Genomic DNA, 25,201 nt, shown 5'->3' with positions numbered 1-25,201 from the left:
ACATTGATTCATTCTGCCTCCAGAGGCAATCTTCTGAGCAGTAACTGCACCAATAATGTGTAAGAATCACGCAGTTGTTCAGGCTTAGACTGCATCATCCGGTTTATCATCAGGCTGTACCTCCATCTTGTGCCAAAAAACAAATGGCTTGCTCTGTTCTGTCCAGGGAGTGGTGGCTAATGGGGCTAACTAACAGCTTGCCTGTCTCTGCAAGGCTTCTACAAATAAAGGCGACTGACAGTTTTTGCTTTAGCGCTGCTTATAGGCCACCCCCGGAAGCACCAAACAGTAGCTTATGCTACTCAAGTGTGTATTAGTTTGGGACTCCTACTTATGAATTGCTGTGCCTAAAACCATTTTCTAATGGCCTCTCAGTTGTCAGCCAGTACTAGATTAAAGCAGTGCCTACAGGCAGTAAATCGGGTATTTGTAAATTGTTGCAATTTCTTATGACGGCTCTGGATTAGCTTCATCTTTTATGCCTATACCTTACTGCCTTGATGCCTGATGTTTCAATTTACAGGCATGCCTTAAAAACTGGCCTGCTGCCTGACGTTATCTTTGGACAGCAGTCCCCAGCCGGGAAACACAGCAAAGGCTGTCAGAGGTGAAATAAATGATTGTGCTCTGTAAGCTAGAGCCCGTTCTTAACTATGTAAACAGTGAGCACTTTTTCTCAGGGAAAACTGTGCAAGATGGGTAGTCACAGAAGTAACTGTGGGTAAAGAATTGTGGGTAATTCTTTAAATGCTGTGTTCCAAGCAGAACAAACCCTCTCTCTTTATTTAAAGGTTTTTTTCCTGGCCTTCTTTAAGCTACTGATCAAATACTGATCCATGTAAACATGTTCTGTTAAAATACTGGAGAATATTCTGAATTCTCTTTCTCTCTTCTCCCCCCTCCCGCCTTCCCCTTTTAAAACCTGTTTCTCTCATTTATGATCTTCTGGGGGCATACTCTGTTCTGATCCAGTGTGATAATAGCTGGAGTTCAGCTGTGCCAATTTCTGTAAATTCTTATGCAAACTAAAAAGGAGAAGTGTATTATTTTTGTCCTTTGGCATTTTTCTACTCATATTGGTTATCAGTGTTCCTGAAATAAATACATTTGGATGCACAATTTAAATGGGACAGAACAAATTAGACTTCAAGATAATTGAAAACATAGCATGTAGTTTTAACCTAAGCAATTACGTTGTAATTTTTGTTTTCAATTTAAAATGTAACATGGCATTTAAGGCTTAATAAGATAATTGGATGCATTCTTGCAGGGCATTCCATAGAAAGCCTTCTTGATTTGTTAAGGTGATCCTATAAATAACTCCTTACTAGAAGCCAGGTTGCTGTATGTGCTGGTACTTTTTGGTTGGTTTTGGATTGTTTCCCCTTTCTTTTCCTCCCTCTGAGCCTGAAAAAAAACCTGAAGTTTCCAGGCATGGCTATCTATAAAATATCTCCCTCCCTCCCGTTTATATGCTTTTCTATCATGCCTGCAGAGTCATCTGGTCCATCTATCCGTGTCTCTTTTCAGCTTGTGTACTTACTCTGCACAAAGGCTTGTCATTGTTCTTAGGTTTTTGTCAGTAAGTTCAGGTGCTTTTGCTAGAAAATTTTCTTAGGGTTACATTGGTTTGATGTGGCTTTGGCATCTTTTTTTCAAGGAGTAGAAATAAAAGGATATAAAAATGGCAACAAAGTTGATCAAAAATATGGCGGGGTTTCTGTATGAATTAGCACATTGTAGCACATTCAAGAAGAACATACAGATGGGTTTATTTATTTCTATCCAGTGTATAATTAACCTTTGGAGTTTGTGAATTTTGGCCACATACAACTTTGTAACTGAGGATCAGTAGGCAGTTGGAGAAATTTTATAATTGATTATCATGAAGGGCTTTTTCTTCCATGGGGAAAAATGTACTATATAGCTACTGAAGTTGAGCACCTTTTTGTGGGAACAGGAACAGCAAGGTAGCACCGTCATGGTGCTTAACTATCGGCCAATATAGCAAATATAGTACATCAGGTTTTAGATATATGTGTACATACATATATATTATATGCATACTTATGTACTATACCACTGTGTGTATATAAGCATCTATATAACCTAATATATTTGTACTGTATTTCCTATGATCAGCTACTTAGGTATTCTCCCAGCCTGTATTTTGTCTTGTTGTGGACAAACGTTTGCAGGTGTGGTTATGAGACTGTTTAATAAAAGCAGGTTACTTCCACATCTTTGACATGCTCTGGAAGATCTAGCACATCTTCTGGCTCTAGTCCTAGGAGTTCTTCGCTGCAACAACAAACACTGGTCTAGCATGTATCCAGCTAGCCCTTATCTTCAGGCTTTGTTGCATCAAAAGGCCTTTCCTTTCAGCAAATGTGGTTAATGTTAATATCTTAAAGATGGAGATAAACTACAGGTTTTTCTCTGTTGGTGTTTTTTTTTTCCTCCCCCTGCATCTTTTTGGCTTTTCTTCCTGTTTTTGTGTGTGTGTGGAGTTGAAGCTGTACCCTGCTGTCATGTAACTGACTGTCAGTATCAAACTTCCACTGCTAAACACAGATACACATGTGAAGTCCTTAGCTAATTTTGGGGGATGCATCCTCCATTGCCCCTAGTTACAAATACCTGGTCTGGCAGGGAAGCTTTCAGAAGACTGCTTGCACTGAGGGTACCCTGGGCAGCGTGAGTGAACAGCAGAGGGAGAGGGTAGCTCCACCCCACAGTAGCTGACACTTGGTGCTTTGCCAGACCCTACTCTGCCAGACTCCATGCCTGCCTCTTACCCGTGCTGGGAACCGCAGCAAGCAGCAGCCCCTGCGAGCATGAGACTGTGCATTAACCCCTGCGGCTGCCTTACTTGCCCCTGCGCCTGGCAGAGGGCACTGAGAGTTGCAGCAGTATTGAGAATTTGTTAAAGCTTGTAACTTTCAGCTTGCTCTTATAGTGAACTCAGCTACGGCTACCTCAGTTAATTAGGATAAGAAATCACTATTACCAAAACAACGCTTAATTAAAAAAAATTTATTTCACACTCCTGTACAAATATCCACAGGTAATTTTTAATCATGGAATGATGTAGCATTGCTAGCTGGTATAAAAAAGTTTGAGATAAAAGTATACCAGTGCCATGACTTATTTTTCAAAGAACTTTCAGTTTAACACTGCTAAGACATTCATGTTCTTAGGCGAGGGCCACAATCTGCTTTTAAATCCAAGGCTATTTGTCAAGCTTCTTGGCCTCTGCTTAGCCTGGCTTCTGATGCTGCTGAGCCTTTCAGCAAATAAGCTAGAATATTAAAAGCTCAAAAACTGGGTAACAGCTAAATATACGTGTAAGTGTTCATAAAATCAGGGTCACAACATACTGAGATTATTTAGTGGGAGGAAGAAGAGTCTGTTAAATGAATGCACTTTCTATAATGATAACTTTTTAGGTGACCACACCTTCCAAAAAGGTCTGTTCAAAGTTAGTAGTAAAATAAGACACTTGACAACTGCCCTCCTAGCAGGTTTTTACCCTATAAGGGGAAAAAGTACCAAGAGGTTTTTGCATAGTTCAAATTACTAGCAATTAACATGCACACCTTTAACGCACAATTTTGTTTCACATGGCATAAACAATTGTGAACTAAGTCTTCAGTCTTAAATAGTACCAACACTTTAGAACATGGGTAAAAAAAGTAAACTCTTTAAATAGTTTTATCAGTTATGTTACAATAACTAGATTACTGATAAACACACCAGTGTGGTTCTACTTTTATCAACATTCAGGTATTCAAGAGGATTCAGTAGTCTCAATGTGGATCAGCTCAGATCCCCATAGTTAAGGTAAGTTAGGCATTTATAGCCTCCTTCAAGTGCACTATTACAGTTGCAGTAGTCAACACCTTTTGTCGAAGTCCTTACAAAGCTGGAAAGCGGTTTCTAGAGAACCTCACTTCTTGCACAAAGTATAAAACTGTATCTAAAAACCCTACTTCTGCTTGGTGTCCAAATCATTAAATAGTCTGAAGTAATATACAAATCATGTTACAAGTCCTGATAATTCATACTACATAAGGTCACAAGTATCAGGAAAATAAAAAGCCCCCATACACATCATTGGAATAAATAGTTACATTTTTAGAAAGCATTGGCACCTTCAGTGATTTATTAAAATGCAGTGAAAGCCTCAGGTCTCACAATCTGAAGTTCAAAAACACAGTGGATTTGAAGGTTCAGTTAAGTCTTTGGCCTAACAGTTAGTCAAAGACAAGGATTTATAACAAAAATAAATACAAAAATGACTAATATATATATACAGAAAGTACATCTAATATTCAAGCCTCTCTTTTAAAAAACCCTATGTATAGTTGTTGTGAGCAAGAATCACACAATCTGATCTTTTAAAAATAAAAATAAAATTTAAAAATTGAGCAACATGTCCTATTGCACATGTAATTTAAGGTGATGCTTTTTAAGCCCTAACTACTGCAGCAGGCAAAGTTTATGACTGAAGTAGATTTGCAGGTCCTCAGATTATACTTGAACAAAGTGTGTTAAGGCCACTATGTGTTTATAATGGACTATGCATTGACAGAAGGATGGAGAACCTGTCTTGACCTTAACCATGCCTTAGGATCACAGGAAAAGGTCTGCTCTAGTGGTTTTGCATATAAAAGACCCCAAATCAACACAGTATCTTCTACAGTGAGAGTTAGATTTGAAGCGGAAAAGAGGCAGTCTGGAAATTAAATAATGCAAATAAAGTCTGTCGAAGCAATTTTAACTGTGCAAACAAAAGCCTCAATATAAGTAGTAATATCTACAATCAAATGGTGAACGTCCATAGTGTTCATAGGTTTAACTCCATCAGTATTCCATTAATGAAAACCTTAACCTCTGTCTGAACTTTGTGGATGAAAATAATTTTCCCCTAAGAATAACTTTCATATTCATTCCATTTTGTGAGCCACTGTTTTGTCTCGAGGTCTTTGCACTTCCCATCTTTGATCTGTCGCTCTTCTTTTCGAATTCTTACAGCATGATATCGGGGGACACTGTCTTCGTACCTAGAACGCTGGAAGAACCCGCACTGGGGCACAGAAGAAAAAGAACAGTTTAGGTTTAAGTTCCTGCCAAAGTACTACAATTATAGAGGCAATACAGTCTTCCTTTGCACAGACATACAGGTAAGAAAATAGAAATAAAAAAAATATGTACACCAAAAATGTAGTGTATGTGGCTATAAAAATGAGAGCCAGCAGGTCTACATTAGTTGTTCCAGCAGCAGTTGAAGTCAAATGGCATAGTCTGACAATCTCGTAATCTTAATACCTTAAAAATATTCCCTCCACTAACTTTCTATATTTGTTTTACATGTCTTTTAAGTCTTCTTTTAAAGCTGTTCATTAATATAATCAGAGAATTTAATGTTACACACAGAAGCCAGGAAAGCTTCCTTCTTCTGAATCAAAGGTAGGTACATAGGTATGTACTTCAGTATCTTCCTGTACGCTGAGATGATTTACCTTTAAAAACCTACAGAAAGATTTCCAGGACCTTCAACAAAAGTTACACTAGGGCCTTGTTTTTCAAAGCACCATCTCAACTACAGTCACCTGAACCGCAGTATGCAGTACAAGAACATAAGTCTTGCTTAGTTTGCCATAGGACCTATAAAACCAGACATAACTTGGAAGTTTTGTAATGTGCCACAACAGAAGTCTCCCCAGATGAAATCTAGTACAGTTTATTTGTGCCCTGCAATTTTTTATTCGAAGCCACTATAGAAACTGACTTTAACTACTGAGTAATGGACTGAAATGAACTTTCAAAACAAAATGGAGTTATGGCCACAATGTTACAAAGATGATGATTGGCAGACACTCAACTTCACATGCTTATGGGTCACTGATGTCAAGATTAAGGTTAAGAGACATTGTGCCATCCAGCTGTGATTAGATATTGCTAGGAAAAAAATTATTGAAGTGGCAAGGTTTTGTTCATAGTATTTGGGGTGGTGGGTTTTTTTGGTTTTGTTTGGTTGGTTTTAAAAAAAAAAAATTAGAACTTACATGGAACTGAATTTTTAAAAAATTACATCCAGGCATAGACCAGATCTTTAGCCATCTCTTAGTTAAAATAATTCCTCCCCACCCCTGATCCCAAGCATCACTTATTACTATAAGGTACATGCATGTAATATTTTAAGTTGAATAAAGGTTGCTAGAAGCATACATCATCATGCATCTAGTAGTTTCAGCAGAGGAAGGTGTGTTCCTAGAAAAGTATACCTCAGAACTGAAGGATAACACGTTTCCACAGCAATTAAATTCTCATTATGAAAAAACCCTTTTCATTATAAGCAACATGTATCTTTTAGCATGCACTAAAGGTTAGTAAAGCAAGTTTATCTACTGTCCATGTAGTCTTAGCTTTAAATCTTAACTCAGCAGTGTTGACTACAATCTTTCAAGCTCAAAAACTTACTTGCACTGTTAAAACATGAATTCTTTAACAATACTAAAAAACATTGCAACAGATCAAGATATTTTCTAAAGAAATAAACAAGCTTTTTAGACCCAGGTAAACACCTCTGTGTGTTCATGTGCACCAAAAGCTGAACATCTATCGACAGAATGAGCAAGCGTGATAGTCTGAAATCCAGAAGTTAATAAAACATATGCAGTAAAAGCTTCATAGTTAGCCACCGCACCCATAGCATGTGCCACAGCTAAAAATTTAAAAAAAAAAATCATCAGTTACCAATTACAGAAGTAGATCAATACTATGCATCAGAAGTAAGCCTCTCTTTATCAGATGGCTGAGCATGGATCTCAGCCTTGTGATATGTGGCATCGTAATGATCTTTCTTATTTCTCTTGAAGAAACCACACTACAAGGAAGCAAGGTATTTAGTCAATTTTTGTGGACTGGAAGAAGTCAAACCTATTAAAACTGACTTAAATTAACTCTGAACTATCCCTTCATGGGCCTAAAAAAAAAAAAAATCACAAGAACTCAGCTGTTTCTATATCTGAGAACTTGGACTAACTCGATCTCTAAAATAATAGAATAATCTGAGGTACAGAATAGTATTTTAGAGGCATTTTGATAAACTTGTAATGCATCTGGTTTTGTTCTGGTTTTGGTTTTTTTTAAGAAAAGCTATGTCCATAGCAAGTAAAGCTGGCTGTGAGGAGCAGAAAGAAGTCTATAGAGAAACCTGTTTGTGGACTACATCACAGGATAGCGAGTACTGCTTTGACCTGTACAACACAAGCATTTGTCTTTAACCAGTCATGTAACTGCCTCTGAAGTACCATGTTTGTCCTTCATAAGAGGGCACAGTGTTTGTCATCAAAAGAAGCATTTTACGCTGTGTGCGCATGTGAAAATGTATTTTCACGTGCAGTAAAACACTACTAGTTATAACCTAACAGCCCACCCAAAGTACTAATCCATCAGTAAGAACTGCAGCAGGTGCTGAACATTTATTAGAAAACAGGGAAGCCAGAACTATCCTGTGAGAAGTAACCTGCAGCAAGTAGTAGCTCCTCAGCAAAGCTTCTGGAGAGACTGCAGCAATTAGGATACTTTTCTTCCCCTCTTCTTTCTTAATAACTTTCTGCTATCCCGTAACAGCAAATACTAACTGCCTATGCCTGTAAGAATAACTAAGAATAAAAGGACAGCCCTCTTATACTTGGAACCACAATTAGTTGTAAAAATGCCAAAAGTAGTTAGAAAAATAGGTGCTTGATGTTGTTTTTTTTTTGCAAATTGCTACCCTCTTGTTATACACACTAACTGACTCCTTTTAAGTTTCTAAGATAAAAAGCTAATACTACAGGGATTCACCAACACACTTGGCTATGGATTATTTCTATATCTTTTGGTTATTTTCATCAACTATCAGTTTAATGGTATTTCCAATGTTATGAGAACAAAGATCTGCTAGAACATTTGTAGATAGTTCATATGAAGTTTTACACCTAACTGCAGAAGTCCCAGTTAGCTGTACCCATCCGTATCGAAGTAATGGTGGTCTCTGAACATTTGTCAAGTTTTGCCCAGAGCTCAAAATACTTCCTTCTAAGGACTTCCTAACAAGTCTTCCCATGTAACCATTTTCATTCCAAACGTTGCAGAACTGAGAAACTGATAAAGGTAACGTATGGTTTGGGCAGTTTTGCTCTATTCTGTGTCCCAAATACAAACCAAAGTACTTAATCTTTTGCTTAATTAGTTTGCTGTCTTGTCAGTTGTAGACCAGGAAACGTAAAACAACCAGATGAATAAAAACTCACCTTCCATAGTAAGAATACCAACAGTGCCAGCATCAGTATTCCAGCAAAAATAGCCACTGAGATGATCCACCAAGGTACTCCTGTATAAAGTGCTACTGGTTTTGCAGGAAAGACAGTAACACGCACCTAAAGGAGAGAAAATACGTGAAGATGGAAAGAGCATTTCAAAAGCATCCATGTTTAATGCAAAGCTGCAATTTATACAGTCTTGTCTCTTCTCTAACAAGACAACTTCTCTCTCTCATCTACAAAATGTTTTTGAAGAAAAAGTTCCTGCTGGTATCATTTCAATGTGGTAGTGAATTTTTCCAACCTAATTAAAAGGTAAAAAGGATCAATCATTCAGTCATCAATAACTCAGTTAAAAAGCTAAGCTTTTAGCTACTTTTCTTTTAAAATGTTGGGGTTTTTTTCAGTCTTTGAGGTAAGCTGGAAAAATCACAACCATAACGTTTGCATTAGTTAACATTAGCATTAAAAGTTGAACCTACCTGAGCAACTTCATTTGTGAGTTTAACATTCTTAGCTGCAGCAGGAACACTGATTGAAGCCCGAACGAGAATGTCCAGGTAGTTCATTTTGGAGTATTCCTGTTCCAAAATAAAATATGGACATTAGACACAGAACAGGAAAGAACTCTGACCTTCCAAAAATGGCAGGTAAGAGGACTTACTTCTAAGAAAGTACTGTTCCACAGTCTGGAACGCAGCACAATAGATGCCTTGCTGTCTAAACCCTTCAGGGGACATTTTATGTCCACGCAGCGTGCGTTCACATTACAGTCCTGCAATTACAAATTTCTACATGTAAATAAAAACACATCCTCATAAATTGTTTAAACACACACACACCCCCCCAATTAAAAACTGGATTATATGCATCATAGTTATGTGCAAGAACCAAAATCTGTTTGTACTGACAGCAACAGGAAAATACAATGAAGATGCTATTATTACCTGTTTATTTTAAGGCAGAATTCTGCCGAAATTCTCTCATCAGTAGATAATCTAAATGGTAGCATTTTAAAAACCTCAATACTTAGAGGTAAGAGAAAAACAAAGCAGAGAGACATCTTCCTTCCCCCTGCCAAACTCAGAAAAGCCCTCTTATGAGTGCAGGGGGAGGTACCTGACAAGACTATAGTTGGTGCAGTATGCTTACCAAAGTCTTGTATTTTCTTTCTGAGAACAACGAAAGTGTCTTGCTGTCTGTAATCTGCTTCTCTGCAACCTCACGTTTCCTTCTTGAGTTATGGGATTCCTAAAAAAAAAAAAAACCCACACCCCCAAAAACCCAAAACAAACCAAACAAAAAAAAAAAAAAGAAGAGTTTTAGTAGCTTATCCTAAGTACCTCTTAATTCTCTTCATTCTGACCCCATACAAGCAGAGAAACAAGAGTTCAGTAAGCGTTTTCTTGTTCCAAGATCAGCACATGAGTGACGTCATTATATATCCCTACTTATCTACATTTATTGCTAATACTGCAGTCAGGACAATTACTAGAATCTGAGACTACCTAAAGAAAGCCCAACTGGCTGCTTTTTTTAATAGGTCAAGGGGGGTTTAGATTTATAAAGCTTTCGATGCTATTTCCATTTTTGTTCCCTATAAAGGGCATTAATGTTACTATGCTAAAAGAATAAGATTGTGCTCTGGTCAGTAGACACTTTTTTTTTTTTAATTGTATACTGATTACAGTCACTGAAATTTTATTAACTAATACAGTGATCTGACCAGCAGATTATGTGCATACAGTTTTAATAGTAAAAATTAAAACTCCTCCCAAATGATCTTAAGATTATACAAAAAACTAAAATGGAGGCTCAGGGTTTAGGAAAAAAAGTCTTGCTAGATAGGCACAATGAAGGGCTATGAATGCCTCACTTGAGAAATTATCATATTTGTTGTAAATAAGTAAATTTAAGGGCAACTCCTTCCTCTGTAAAAAATTACATGGAATTCTCCCAGGCTGGGGAGGTGTTTATTGTTTTCTGTGTAAGAACTCAATAGATATCACTATCACTAATGCTGATGAAACATATTAAAGCAAACAACAGTTTCATCCTGTAAGAGCATATGACAACAGTGCCCACTGCAAAAACAGTCACCGTGACATAGCATCTATCCTTAGGTGTGTTATCCTCATTAGCTGTTATGAAGTCTCCTAATAAGCTTAACCCTTGATACATTGTTCATGTATTGTGCTTGTGAGCTGCTTAAGACAACAACAGCAACAACAACAACAAATCCTTCTGGAAGCAAGCTCTTATGTCCAACTATCACATGCTGCAGTGCTTTCATGTTGTACTAATTCATGAACAGAAGGCAGTAACATACCGCAACATGCAAACTATTGATTTCATTCTGGGGTTGACAGGAGACTTTTTCCAAGCCTTTGGAATCTATTTTCATCAAATAAAGTAGCCATTTGCCATTACTAATTTCTTTCGGCCATTGGATGTCCAGGGAAGCGGTACCAAATGTTTTCAGTGGTCTGCCCAAGTTAGTTACCTGTTAAAACAAACATTCTTTAAACTGTGAAACACTTTTTAAAGGATTTTTCTTCTCGAAAGTGTTACTGACTTGAGCAACTTTTAAGCATCCAACTAACAGGAAATTTAAAAGCGAAAGAACGACAGTTGAAACAGAGTATAAAGACAAAGCATACACTGAAACTAGCACACTTGGATAACAAGTATACACAGAGTTTAAACATCTAAGGATTAAAATTCCCTAACATGAACTTTAAGCTGTTGATTTTTACAACTCTATCTTCATGTGAGACCAACAACTCCAATTTAACAAATCGTTCAGTTACATAACGGAGGCAAACTGCAAGTTTATGAGGAACTCTGACACAGAAAGATAACCAGCTCTTGCTCTTGTAAGTCTGGAGGTTGTTTCCCAATCTATTTTTTGCTTTCGTAGTGTTACTGTTGATGATAGCAAGTTCTAAAACAGATCTTCTGACTGCTTCTACCTTAATGCATACAGGTACAGATGGAAGTAAAGGACTGACAGAGATGGGCTTTTAATCCTGACAAACTGCTACCTACAAAGACAGCAGGGCTTCCATTAATGATGTAGAAAAAGCAACACTCTTGCTGGTAAACCGAGCTTTTACAGAACCAAAATGGTCTCTCTCAGCCTTCTCCTTGATTTACTAATTAGGCAGAAGACCAAAGACAAGAGACCCACACGTTCAAAGTAGCTCCCACAGTGTCTTCTTGTGCCTGCTCAGTCCTGCATGCAGTAAGTACACATGCTCGCTGTCTGTGTGCATCGGCTGGCACCTGGGCCTGCTGCAGTTAGGGTTCTGGGTTTTAGTTCTGCTCCCTACCTGCGCGGGGTTTTATGCTGTACAACTGAACATGCATGAACTGCTCTGAAAAACAAGTGTACAGCCAGCCTCCGGCCACTTCCTCAAAATACAATCGCAAAACATCAAGGCCTAAAGAAGCTCTAGTCTGCATATTCAGACTGCATATTCTGATTGGGAAGCCAGGATTTTGGGACAAGAAAAGCCAATTTTAAATCCAGCAACTCTTCCAAGTATTCCTGTGCATAAAGAGAGAAGCTGTTCATTTGATTAAAAGCAGCTGTTGGCATTAATCTAAATTACTCACTCTGAATTCATATTCTATGAGGTTTCCAATATGATCTTCAGATTTCATAGCACTCTCACCAACGATGTTACCTCCAAAATACACCTGAGAAGGCTTAGCAACTCTGTTCGGGTGGGGGTGGGGAAGAAGAATAATCAGATTTTAATGACATCTGCAGCAAAACTGTCATCCCCAGCCCCCCATTTGTTATGCTATCAACGCTTACCCAGTGAGTGATAAAAGCAATTCAAGAACCACTTTAGCACGAGCTGTAATTGGAGTCGAATTAACTTGAGTGCTTGTTCTACAATGAAAAGGAAACAATGCTGTTTATTTTACAAATTTAGCTGTTTTCACTTTACTATTAAATTGCTTTCGTGAATCGAACAAATTAATTAGAAATGTTCACAACTGTATATAAACACATAGCATGCACACACAAAGAAAACTTACGTTTCCAACTTCAGATCAATGTCTAAGTCTGTTGTATCAACATTAACTTTAGTGGTACTCAAGATCAGATAAAAGGTTACCTACACAAGAAAACATCCATGAAACATGTAAACGTTTTTGGAAAATAAAGTAATATATGTAGTATTATAGAAATACACCATCAAGTTCTAGAGCTGAAAAGACAGATCCAAGTCAAATTTCCCGTTATGACATACAGACACTTCAGACGGCTGCAGTCATAAATCAGATTTTATAACTTGAGCAAAATTGGTGCAACTTACGTTGGAATTTCTTTTGAAAGGATTTCCAAGTTCACACTCTGCTTGAGAACCATTTTGGTTAGCACCACATGTTAGCTGTTTTTCCTGATTAAACAGAATACAATTAAAAGTAAAAACATGTTGAAAATATTTCAATATTTTAATATCTCTTCTCTTAAAACTACTTACAGGATAACCCTTCATCTCCCTGAATGCAGAATACATCAGAGTGTCTGGAAAAGTTGCAATCAGTTTAGCTTCATATGCGTCTTCGCCATCTTTTTGTGGATTTTTTGCATCAGATGGATTGTTTGTCACTGTTATTTCCAGGGCAATATCTTTCTGGTCTTTCAGAACAAGCACTGGCATGCCATTTTCACTACAGAAACAGAGGATACAGGGTTGTGTCCATTAGGAAAACAAATGCATAGAAACGTTTGCTGCTTACTATGGTTCACCCAAATAGAATTCCCTGAATTAGCGTAGAATCACTATAAGACCATGAACACATGGATGGTCATAGGTTTTTGTTTCCCAGGCCAGTATTTTGTCTCTGAAAGTAGCCAGCAGCTAACAGGACAGAACAGACTGACATACCCCTCAAGTAACCAAGAGTTTATAGTATTTCTGAACCCGCACTTGCATCTGGCTCATGCTTAATAGTGATTAATTTTCTCTGGATAGATCTACTGACCTGCTTTTTTGTAAACTACATGAGGTTTAGCTTCTGAGTCAGACTGTGGCACTCATTGCAAACGGTGACTTGACCGTTGACAGAAGAATAACACACTTTTCTTTCTTTAACACCTCTTTCCTAATTTCACTGGCCCTCCAGGGAGGAGGGATGCAGCGGGGTGTTAGGTGCCTGTTATGGTGTATTGGTTTCTCTGTTCACTTCTCTGTAACTGCTTCTATAGGCTACTATAGTATATCATGTTGTCATACTCACAATCAAATTTCATCCCAAAAATAGTTAACAGCAGCGCACACACAATGCAAGGCTGGTTTTGAATCTCATTTCTCCAAGGGTTAGAGGCCGCTTTGTATCAATTTGACTCTGTACCACCTCTCTTCTTCCAAAGCTCATCCCCACTCCCCCATCTTCCTCACCCTGTCAGATCAGTACTTCTGCACAGGGCTGTGTTTACCAGACTAACAAAACAAAGCTGCTCGATCTCCCAAAACCCTTTCCTAAAAGTTCTTTTAAGCACTTGTTAATAATTTGAATTTTAGCAATGCGTTAATCAAGGCTTACATCGGCAAATAAGTAAACCTGTCTTCATTTCCTTCTCTAGTGCAAAACCGGTACTGAAGTTTCAGATTGCTGTGACATTCATTGTCTTCTCCACAACCTTCTTTTAAGAACTCCACCTAAATAAAACCAAAGCACTTTTACTGCATGCCGCGTGATACTAGCTTAAAACAGGATGCCTGATGTGTACTGCATAAAGCATCTACAGAGAGCTCAGAGACACTTTCCTGGATAGAGTAAGATTTTAACCTGACTCTCTTCCTGCCTGTCAAGAGATTTATTTCTTTGTGAAACATAGTCCTTGATGCTGATAATTTAGAACTTCAAATGTGACTAAAAGGCAGAGTTAGATAATTCTAAGCAAGAGGAACACTTCTAATGAGGAAAAACAGCCTTAAGTTAATTCTTCAGTGAGTGTTGAGGAAATGAGATCTTTTACCCAAGATATTCCCTTTCTCTCCTGTGTCACTGCTGCAGAGCTCTCATCTGTTACAGCATCCTAACCACGGAAGAATTATTTTGTGATATGGGACAAGGGTTCACAGAAGATGGATTTCCATTTTTAATCAAAAGTACACTTCCTCCTAAACTTGTTGGGGAGAGAAAAAACACCTACTGGCTATACCAACTTCACTTTTGTTGGAAAAGAAACACAGGATCTAGATCATAACATATTGTAACAAGTTCATAACAAAATGTAACATATAAGCCAGTAATTACAAGTCCAGTGCCACCCCAGGTATTTCCTTTGGTCATAATTTAGCTTTCCACAGTCCTTAGAATTCAGTGATTTATCAAAGTGCAATTTTATGGGAAAATGTGATATCAAAGGCTTACTTTTGTGGTCTTTGTTTCAGGTTCATTTGAATTTAGAATTGGTATAAGCTCTGGAAGTGCTCTCTCTTTTCTGGCAGACGGCGAGTTAGACTCCAGGCCAGCAATTTTAATACTGACTGATATCGGAATGGGGCGTAGCTTATCTTTAATTTTTTCCTGTTAAAATATTTCAAATGGCATAGTTACTGTACAGTGCAGAGAAGAAAAAACAAAACAAAGACTAGCTTTTGACACACATTTTAGAACAAGCAGTAAAGCAAAATCTTTTCTGCAGTATTTGGCAGTATTAAAACTATTCACTACATAGAAACCCAGCATTTTCTAACAATGTACAAGAACATAAGGAGCCTAGCCCTACTGTCTTTTTTCCCCCTGGCTTCCCAATCTGATAATTTCTCTCACCATTAGGAATTCCTAGGAACACCAGATGGTAACCCAGGCAAGTGAAATTCACACTACAAGAGTAAAATAACATACCTTCTCCCTATTGCCTAAGTTCAAGCTCTTTAATTTACTGTGGTCAAAAGCAGCCTTGGAGGCTGGCTCATTCCTCTGAGCCACAGACAGAGAATTTGTTCAGCTCCTGGAGCAACACTGCCTTTAAGGGCCAGTGCAGCAGTCAAGTCAGAGAGCATATACCAAGCGTTCTTGTCCTTCCCATTCATCCCCTCCGAAACCCATGTGCTAAAAAATCCTTTTCCGAGTCAGTCACACCGTTGAATTCTGTAACAATCACTTCTTTGGAAGCAGCTCTCCATTTTTGGCATTCATCCCCTCTCTGTTGTTCTGAATTAGTTCGGCTCTATTGACCTCCAGAGCATGCTGCGCTGGCTACAACTTTTATTCATACTTTGTAGGAAAGGCAACATGAGGAAGCAACATATGTGCAGGGACTAGTAAGGTACTACTTAACTACGGTTGTTTTTTAGTTTTGAAGCTTTATATTGCGTGTGACTTTTAAGTTATATACAAAGGTACCACAAGGCTAAAAAAAAGAGTATACTTTTAAGTGGATCTAAATCAAATAAAAATAAAATACTCTGCCTTACCTGCAGCACAAGCTTGGTTTTCACACACTCATTTGAGTTCTGCCCCCTTAGGACTGTACTTGCAGTAAACTGATCAGACAGGTGGTCTTTAAACCGTACCCTAGACGGCAGGCCTAACTGCCTCCTCTCATTTTCCACTTCAAATGTATAGTTGATCTCTGTATGAAGAAATAAAGTAGGTTACTATAAAAAAGAACCCCTGCCTTATTGAAAAGAACCTTAATTTCTCCAGGTATGATCTTGCAACATTATTCTAGAAGACCGCTTCAGCCAGTGCTGCGCTTCACAAAAACTTTTCCATTCTTTACAAAACTTCTCCATGTGTCAGTTTTGTCCCTCTCCAGTTGAGGGCCAGGCGTCCCATGCGTGTATCTAAAGGAAACTTCTAAACCAAATCCTTTTATTCCAGAAGTACCCCATTACTCTACCAGCATGCAGAGCTGGCTGGAGGAGCTGTAATTGCTGCTGTGGAGCCAGTAGAGGGCTGAGGTACAAAACGTTGTAAATACTCTGACTCGGCTGTCCTTGATTTCTGTTTTGTCCCAAACAGCACGTAAGCGCCAACAGGATTTTGAGGTGAGGGTACACTGTTAATTTTAACACTGAAAGCAAAAGCATGACTAGAGGTATCTACTTGTATGCTGAGGCATGTTTTGATAGATCTGAACTCTGGGCATCTTTTAATCATCTCTGTATTCACTGAGCTAATTCAGTGTTGCAGGGCTGGGAACAGCACCCAGCATGCTAGGCCTCGGGAGCGTGCAGACGGGCACACATAAGCCGCGCTGAGAGCTGGAAGCACTTGACCTGTTGAAGGACCAAGACCTAATTCAAGCACATCCTGCGGATTTTACAAATAACTAAGAAACTGAAGACAACACAGGAGGAGAAGGACTTTTGGGCTTAAAATTCTTCTCATTTCCTCTCAAAATCCTGCAGAGTTTTCTGAGGTGTAGTAGCAGCAGCATTATTACAAGAGAAGAAACAGGAGACAAGAGCAACTACTGCTTTACATTTTTAACTACATTTATGGCACAGTCTTCAAAGATTTTTTTATTTCAGTTACTGATTTCCACAAAACCATTTTCATGAATACAGAACACTGTCTTATAGGGTAAGTCTCCAATAAGAAATGCTTACTAATGACATATCAAATGGGCTTTTAAAACTCTGTTCTAAAGCAGCAGTAACCTAGAGAGGCTGTATGGCAGCCATTTGCTCACTGGCAGTTGTATTACCTAGAAGGCTTCAGGTCAGTCTGTCATCCACAGAACCTCCTGACACACCAGCATGACTCTAAATACGCGTTACTTTGAATACAGACAGTGCAATAACTGATTGACCTGAGCATTAAGTCACATTTTAAATTTGACAGTCACAGTCTGAGATGAGTCACTAAAATTTGAGTACCCTTCTTCCATGATACGCTCTAAAGAAAAAACAAACCACGTGACAAACAGATCAAAAATATTAATCTTGAAAACTTACTTATTCTTGGATTTAGATCACTGGGGTTTGCACTATATTGAAAACACGCTTTCACATCCATCCTGCAAAAAGTGCCAAGAAATTAATATTAACTTTAATAAGGCATGGTCCAACAAACTGAGAAGTTTTAATAGTCCATTGACTGATATTATCAGTCTTATGACTGTGGTTTTCAGCCTAGAACAGTAATTTGCTGCTTACTAAACTGAATTACAAAGCAAGAAAACATGGCTAATAATTAGAAAAAATATTTTCTGGTATTTGCTCTTCCATCTCTACTCATGAGAAACCTGTTCAAGTTAAGACGCTTGTAAGCATTGGAAGTCTTATGTGGCAAAGTGACATTCATTTTCAAAAATGGACATTATGAACGGAAAAAATTCCACACTTGCCTTTAGCACTGTCGTCAGCACATTCAGGAAGTCAAAATGATCACATGTAGGTACCTTTGCTTAATCTGCATGACTGTCATATCCCTTCACTTTAACATCATCACTGACTGAGCAAATTTTAACAACAGAAAACTCAATACACCAAGGCTTCTAATACTTTTTTTTAAATTTACCATATTTCACTGGGGTCCTCAGGGTTCTTTTTCTTTAGATCAATTCTGTCAGGCTGCACTGTAATGCTTTTCCTAATGCTTATCACAGGCCGAGATCTTCATTTGGGGGAAAAATTGGGAACAAAAAGATAGAGGTAAAAGAAAGAAAAGTTTCTGTTAAAATTAATTAAATAATTCCTGTGAATCCCAGATGCCCTCCATGCCTGCACTGATTTGCCACAAAGATACCCCAAGAAACACAGAGTTCGGCTTTGATAATGGTTAGAAAACAAAAGAAAGCTACTTAAAGCTAAGCAAAGCAAGTCAGAAGAACGACTACAGTTGTATTAAATGCCTGGCAGGGAAGCAGGGTCCATTAATGTGATATTGTGGTTGTCATTTTATATACATATTAAAAAAACCCAGAAAATTCAAAGTGACGGTTCCCACCCGGATGGTAATTCAGGCCCTGTGAACAACTGCAGGTACTAAAGTTCATGCAGATTAATGTTCACAACAGCTTTAATGTGGAGCCTGGGTGGCTGTGGGAAACGATGTTTTCATTTCCTGACTCGTCTGCGTGTAGGCTGTAACCATAATTCAGCCCGACAACTTTTCCTTTCTCCCTTTTCAGAAGGGACAAGAAAAGACAGTTCACATGAACAAATGAATGAGCTGATCCCCGCTCTTGTCAAAGCATCTGAGGGTTGTTTAAAATGTCCAGTAAGCCACCTCCTCCTTTTCTAGCAGATCTCTTTTAACTGGGCTGCCCCTTTCACCATAAAGGTTTTCATTCTCACCTTTGTAAAAGTTTTTTCTACTGCCCTTATCAGCAAATGATTAAAGCTCCTTTTCAGTAAGCAGAACACATAATAATCTAACTGACTCCCATTCCACCTACTCTGTTCTCTTCCACAAATAAAATTTGTTGCTTTTGTTGGGTGCTGTTTCAGTGTATTTAAAAAATTTCCAATTATGTACACAGATACTATTCACCTTAGAGATGGGATCATCAAAAAATTGTAGGAAAGGTCATTCTGACTGAAAGGTAGAGTTATTTTCATCCCCAAGACTGAGATAACCAGTTTTGGAGTTCCTGCTCCTCCTCTTTTGGGACCTGACAGCAACCACCAAAGACCTGAACTTGATGCAGCATTCACAGCTCTGATGAGAAGACAGTCCTCTTCCTGCTCATTACTTAGTGATATTAGTGATTCAACTTAACAGTACATTAAACTGGAAAAAAAGCAGAGGTCTGGAAAAGACTGTGAGCTCATCCCTAATTAAAGCATGTGCTACAGGAACCCAGAAGGATCCCATCTGCAGGGCTTCCTCACAGCTATTTCATTCACCGCACTGCAACCTCAGCAAGGCTGTATGCCTCACTGCTTTTGGATCCCCAGCTACAAGAGAGGGGTTTTGTTTTGTTCTATCTTGAATAAAGGAGGGTTAGATTTATATAACAGCAGCAGACAAAAGCTCTAGCAAATATATCAGTTAACTTCTTTCTTAAGGCAAAAGAATTACTTATCACACTTCATCAAAGGACACAGGCAGCCAAGTAAATTACCACAGGGCAAAGCTCGGGTACAAATATACCACACACATCAGCGCCCCACGGTAACTGCCCACGGTCACCCCCTTACCCTGCACTGAAGTCAGGCAGCTTCTCGGTGAGAAGAGGGGGATAAACTAACAAACCAATTTATGGATTCCTCCCCCTGCCCCAAATTTCCAACTTCTAGAAGGAAAAATACACTACAGCCAAACAGCTTTTGCTACTTCTAAGCAGTTTGTTTTTAAAAAACTAAAAACAAAACCTTGGTGTAATTAGTTACAGTTCTGTATATAATACCTGAACACAAATATAGAATCTGAAAGGGAACCAACAGCAATATCAGGGTAGGAATTTTTATCCAGGTCCATGTTTCCAGCAACAGAGTAACCAAAGAAACGGATGCCTGTTTCTTCACCATCGAGAATCTAAAGAGCAAACAGATTGAGGGAATTCAAATATTTAAAAGCTGTAAAAGTGAAATAAGTAACAAATGAACATCGCTGTCTTAATGGCCAGGAAAAAATAAAAAAAAGGGGAGACACAAGGAAATTGATTTGCTTTTCTTTCAAGAAGTTACTTTGCAATAGCAATGAGTACCACAAATTACTGTTTTGCATAGTGATGTTGCCTAGCTTATCTTTATTTATAGCATTTATGCAGGATAGGCACTTGAAACTGAAAAGTATTCCAGAAGTATGCTAACAGTATTCTAGGAAGTGTAATCAAGTTCCATTCTCACCCTGCAGACTGAACACAGTGGTCCTCAAGAAAAAAGAAAAAGGCATAAACATTTTCTATTAAAAAAGAAAGTGACATAGTAGTAGTGAAAAAGAAAATGCAGACACTAATTACTTTCAAATCCCCAAATTTCTTTCAAAAAAACAAAACTTTTTTACAAGACTAATTATATACAGTAAAGGTTATTTTATTACCTGTGCTGGTTTTGTATTTATTCCATTCTTGGATCCATGATAAATGTATACTTTGCCAGAACCATCATATGGAGCCCCTACTGCAATATCTGTTGAAAATAAGTTGCAACACTAAAATCATTCTTACTCTTTCTGCAGCTTGCTGTCATGATAAGGGTAAGGCGTTCCAACTCTGGCATAAGCAAAAAGGTCACATACATTGTAACTGTAATCGTTTTTCACTCACCTGGATATCCATCCTGATTAACGTCACCAACATTTTCAACTACAAGACCAAACATGGAGTCAGCAGTTCCATTTAGGCGAACAGGTTTTACTCCTTCCCATTTGCCTTGCTGGTTAATGTAGACGTACACAGCACCACCAATGTCTCCACTTCTGTCAAAATACTGTGGGGCTCCAACAACAATGTCTTGCCATCTTAGAATTAAAGAACAAAAAAATAAAAACAGTGCTTTTACAGAAGAACTGTGATAAACAACTGATAGGACAGTGGTGTCAAGGTCAGTTACCCAAAGAGCCGCTGAACAAAAAGTACATTAAACCAGTTGAGCAAGAGCAGCCCCACTGATACTAAGGGCTGATTGTATTTCCTTTGGGACAATCAAGGATCTTCTAGCGTCTGCTTTGGGTATAGAATCATAGAACCATTCAGGTTGGAAAAGACCTTTAAGATCATCGAGTCCAACCGTTAATCCAGCACTGCCAAGCCCACCACTAACCAAGTCCCTAAGCGCCACGTCTACATGTCTTTTAAATACCTCCAGGGGTGGTGCCTCAACCAGTGCCCTAGGAGATCTGTTTCTTCTTTGTTTGCACTAATTGTTTAAATTTAAATAAACTTTTTTCTATAATTAGAAATGTAAACTGTGTCCTGACTGGTTCTCCGAGATGGTCGCCGTTTCCTCCAGCAAAACATGGAAGACGGGATGTGTCACTCTTTGTATTTCTAATGGGAAAACCAAAGCAGAATTGAACCAGATCGCCATCCCTCCTGACACAGGCAGCGGGAGCGAACCAGGGCCATACCCGTCACTGTTGAGATCCACAACAGCAACATCATAGCCAAAAGAAGAGGCCAGTCCTTCTCCTTCAAACATGTGCTCGAGTGAAAGTGCTCTCTGATTTTTCTCTTTCTTCAGTAAAACAACTGCTCCGCTGTGGTTGGCTCTTGGGGCACCGGACACAAAAGTCATCTCATCTTGGGAGACGATGCCTTTACCAGAGTCCAGAGAGAAACCTTTAACAGAGAAACAAATAAAATATAAACAAACAGCTTGTAACGTTAATAGGGAAAATAAATTCCCCTACTATATTGAAGTGGTATGTTGAATAGGAGTTTTGTCTATAACAGAGTATGACGTACTGGGAATTCTCCATTTCTGTTTGGGCTGGTGAATGCATGTTTACAAGCCTACACTCCTCCATATATTAGATATAAGTATTTCCCCACAAAACATTTCATTGCTCGCTCAGATCTGTTTTTCACGGACACTGAATACAACATCATTTTCAAACGTACCTGCTTAGAAATGACTACACCTTACCACTTGAATATAGCTCGAGTATTTCACCTCTGGCAACATCACAGTAAAACTTCGTAAGTGCAAGCCAGTGTCATTCTATCGCACACATGCAAAGCATACGGCACAAGCACGGTGTCGTACATGAATGACGTATCCAGTATTTGAGAATCACCTTCCACAGTAGTGGTGAAATAGGCAGTTTTGATTTAATGCAGTCCTAAAGGTCACATTCAAATGAATTTAGTCTTACGTATTCTTTATAAAAGCCAACATGTTTTAAAAAACATGACAAACTGAGTTAAAAGAATATGCTGCATATACCAACATACCTAATAAAGGCCGAAGCAGAAAATTACAGACACTGCAAGGAAGAAAGATACTACCCGGCAGACAGAAATCTCCCTTCTGCAACACTTCACCACCACTATGAAAATTCTCAATTACAGCAATTCACAATGAGACAGTTTCAGAAAAACTCAGGGAGTCCCATCTAGGGGAGGGATGAGAGGGATCGGAGAAATGCATGATAAATCAGTGTTCCTCTGAAGCCGTATTATTTTGCAAGCTACTCTCCAGCTGAATCCCTGTTTTCACATGCTTTTACTTGCAATGTATTCGAGATGAGGGAGGATGGAGGCAGGATGATCGTATCAAAGGTCTGGAGATTATGTCTGACCAGATGCTGCCACCTCAGGTGGTCACAAACCTAAGTAGCTATTCATCATTACATCCACTGGTTTGTCCACCTGCATGCCGGGAGGCATCGTTTTGTACACAAACTGATCTGGATGAGTATCAGATACAGCTGTCAAAAATAGAAGACCTGTAAACACGAGTGAAAGATTGAAGAGAAAGAAATAGTAGTTAAGCAAAGCAGCTCTAACCATGTTTATTTACTGGCTAAACAGAGGGAAGAGCAATGCGAGTGGGCAGCAGGCTTGGCCAGAAGTGGTTCTGGTTGTGACAAACCAAAGGCAGCATTTACATTTAGGAGATAAACGCATTTGTTGTGAAACTGTAAAAAGTCAGTATTACTCTGTTCACAGCAAAAGACACCTCCGCAGCACACTCACCTTCCCAATTCTTATTTCACCAGAAGAGGCTGTCAGCTTATCTTTCTAATGTACACTCTTAGGATTTTTTTTCCCCCACCCCCAGTAATTACTGCTGGTATTTATCAAGTGTTTGTGTTCTGTTTCTCCTAACAGATATGTAGCTCTACGTTGGCTCTTTTCTTGACTTGCTTTACCTTTTATACTAGCAATGCCCTTCCCACCTGTTCAGCTTTCTACCACTCACACAGAAATTCCAGTTTCAATTTACCAAAATTGTATTTGTTGCATATGCCAAAAGCAGTGGATCGATACACCCCAGAAATAAATCTGCACTAGAACAGAAAGGTTCTTTACACTTTACACTTGACACTTGAGGCCTTTCCAAAAACGCAGCATAGCCTTTTCTCTGCACCACCATATCTCACTGGTGTACGGTAACATCCACTGGCCTAAGGACATATTTCTGCTTTCGTGCATGCACAAAGTGCAGGAGACTCACCTCCTGCAACGCACTTAAAATATAAACACTACTCATGGTATTTTAAAGGCCTGTAAAAAGGCCACTGGAGTTTAAAAAACTGGAATAATAAAAAAATTGCGCTCACCTACCAGGTGAGAGAAACTGCAGCATTAACAGTTACATCCAGAAACTCAGATTTTTATAAACCTGCTGATACCACGTGGCAGAGACCTTGTGACTAAGAACTACAGATCCATACACCGTACTTACCGTGAGAGTGATTATAATCACTCCCTGAGAATCCGTAGGTCCTCAGCTCAGCTCTTAAACCTCTCATTACATGAGCTGCTCTTCTAGGCACCTCAGCAGAGTATCATCTTACACTTAAAACTGGCCCATAAACGCAGAGCAAGATGTCAATTATCCAAAATGGTTAACCTGTTACAGGGTCCACAAATGAAGGATTTTCTGCTCCCATTTCATACCACTGCCCCAGGCAGGGATCACAAATGTTTAGGAAGCCTGAAGAGATTTACCACATGTACTTAATCCTACCTAAGTAACTGTTAGCTGGAACAGGAACTAGATTCTTATCTCGGCGGGTCTCATCACCAACTTCGTAAGGCCCATCATCAAAGATACCCAGATCATAAAATGTCTGGTTCTTTTGCTCTGCACGAACCACCCCTGAAGAAATGAAATGATAAAATAAAAGCAAATGAATGGTAAAGGAGAAAAATAACAGATAAATGGTTCCCAACTAACATTAATTACAATGAATGAGAGAGTGACTGCTGTTTAAATGGGACAAACAGAATAGTGTTTGAAAGCATCTTCCAAAGGCAATGAGCTTCTAAGTTCTATCTGTGTGCCAGACTCTCATGCCGCTCTACAGAGAGGCCATGCAATGATCTGGAAAACATGGGATACTAAGAAAACTCTCAAGAAAAACAGGGAACCAGCTTGGTCGGGAACCACCCTCATCCCACAGTTCTTAACCTCATAAAGACTCTCTTAAAAGGGAGGTAAGTACACACGAATATAAAAAAAAAATTTACTGTTCCGCTATGACAAACACTGGTGATAATATTTCGAAAACACTATTTAAGAGGAAAAGAGCTATTGTTCAATAAAATGTGTGCGTCCATTTATCAACAGGCATATTTAACAGTTTGGCAAGACAAACACGTTTTTCCGTGATACAAAAGAGTGCTCTTATGACTCAGATACTGTCATAGCCCTTCTCTGCAATTAAAGTAAATCAGTGACTGAACTCAATATGCTGTTTCAGCTTGGTCAGATTTTGTTGACAGATACGTGGAAGATTAAGTTTTCACTAAAGTACACCTTGTGCCAGAGCTTAACTCAAAGATTTTGCATGGTTCATATGGCAGGCACAGGTGTACGAGGGGAAAAAATGTAATAGTTCGAGGATCAGATGTTCTAAAGAGGGAAGTATTTACAGCTGTTCGTGTAATGAAGTGCGACAGGAAAAATCATATTAAGAAAAGAGACAGAGCTGGCCATTTAGATGTTTCTCAATCTAAACTAATGGAGAAAATCTACAGGGGTTTTTTCCCATAAGTTTTGGAATATCTCCTAGATGATACAGCATACTTGGCTCTTAGTCAGACAGATTACCCATGGCATTTTGCGTGGATACCCATGGATTTAGATATGAATACATGTAGTATTGCTTTGTTCAGTTATCTTCCTGCAATCATCCAGTATTTCATTTGGGAAGTACTGCTTTCCACAGACTTCACAAAGAATGAAGTGGAGAATACTGCAGGATAAACAAAGATCCCAGTGCAGCTATCTAACATTTGCTCAAATGCAGGAAAAAAGGTTGGTCAAACAACTTTAAAGTAATTC

General features: G+C 38.7%; 1 protein-coding gene across 3 annotated transcripts in view; it reads right to left on the bottom strand.

The window, feature by feature from the left end:
- Positions 1-3,019: 3,019 nt before the first annotated feature.
- Positions 3,020-25,201, bottom strand: part of ITGA6 (integrin subunit alpha 6) — a 46,720-nt gene continuing 24,538 nt past the window's right edge. The window contains exons 5-26 of one of the 3 annotated variants that reach the window (XM_075093459.1): positions 23,882-24,013; positions 21,315-21,525; positions 20,512-20,705; positions 20,286-20,374; positions 19,651-19,778; positions 17,817-17,912; positions 17,252-17,313; positions 15,764-15,921; positions 14,715-14,870; positions 13,881-13,996; positions 12,815-13,004; positions 12,647-12,730; positions 12,366-12,445; positions 12,139-12,216; positions 11,934-12,036; positions 10,645-10,818; positions 9,468-9,566; positions 8,980-9,090; positions 8,798-8,896; positions 8,307-8,432; positions 6,763-6,892; positions 3,020-5,089 (exon numbers count right to left, since the gene is read on the bottom strand). In XM_075093459.1, the coding sequence (XP_074949560.1) occupies positions 6,785-6,892; positions 8,307-8,432; positions 8,798-8,896; positions 8,980-9,090; positions 9,468-9,566; positions 10,645-10,818; positions 11,934-12,036; positions 12,139-12,216; positions 12,366-12,445; positions 12,647-12,730; positions 12,815-13,004; positions 13,881-13,996; positions 14,715-14,870; positions 15,764-15,921; positions 17,252-17,313; positions 17,817-17,912; positions 19,651-19,778; positions 20,286-20,374; positions 20,512-20,705; positions 21,315-21,525; positions 23,882-24,013 (2,594 nt within the window). In that variant the 3' untranslated portion in view covers positions 3,020-5,089; positions 6,763-6,784. Of the gene's footprint in view, positions 5,090-6,762; positions 6,893-8,306; positions 8,433-8,797; positions 8,897-8,979; positions 9,091-9,467; positions 9,567-10,644; positions 10,819-11,933; positions 12,037-12,138; positions 12,217-12,365; positions 12,446-12,646; positions 12,731-12,814; positions 13,005-13,880; positions 13,997-14,714; positions 14,871-15,763; positions 15,922-17,251; positions 17,314-17,816; positions 17,913-19,650; positions 19,779-20,285; positions 20,375-20,511; positions 20,706-21,314; positions 21,526-22,517; positions 22,635-23,881; positions 24,014-25,201 lie in introns of all 3 variants that reach the window. The other 2 variants (XM_075093460.1, XM_075093458.1) reach the window with 2 other exon arrangements.

The sequence above is a fragment of the Phalacrocorax aristotelis genome, chromosome 5, assembly GCF_949628215.1.
Source record: "Phalacrocorax aristotelis chromosome 5, bGulAri2.1, whole genome shotgun sequence".
In the NCBI taxonomy this organism is placed as follows: Eukaryota; Metazoa; Chordata; class Aves; order Suliformes; family Phalacrocoracidae; genus Phalacrocorax; species Phalacrocorax aristotelis.
This window is presented reverse-complemented; position numbering and strand designations above follow the sequence as displayed.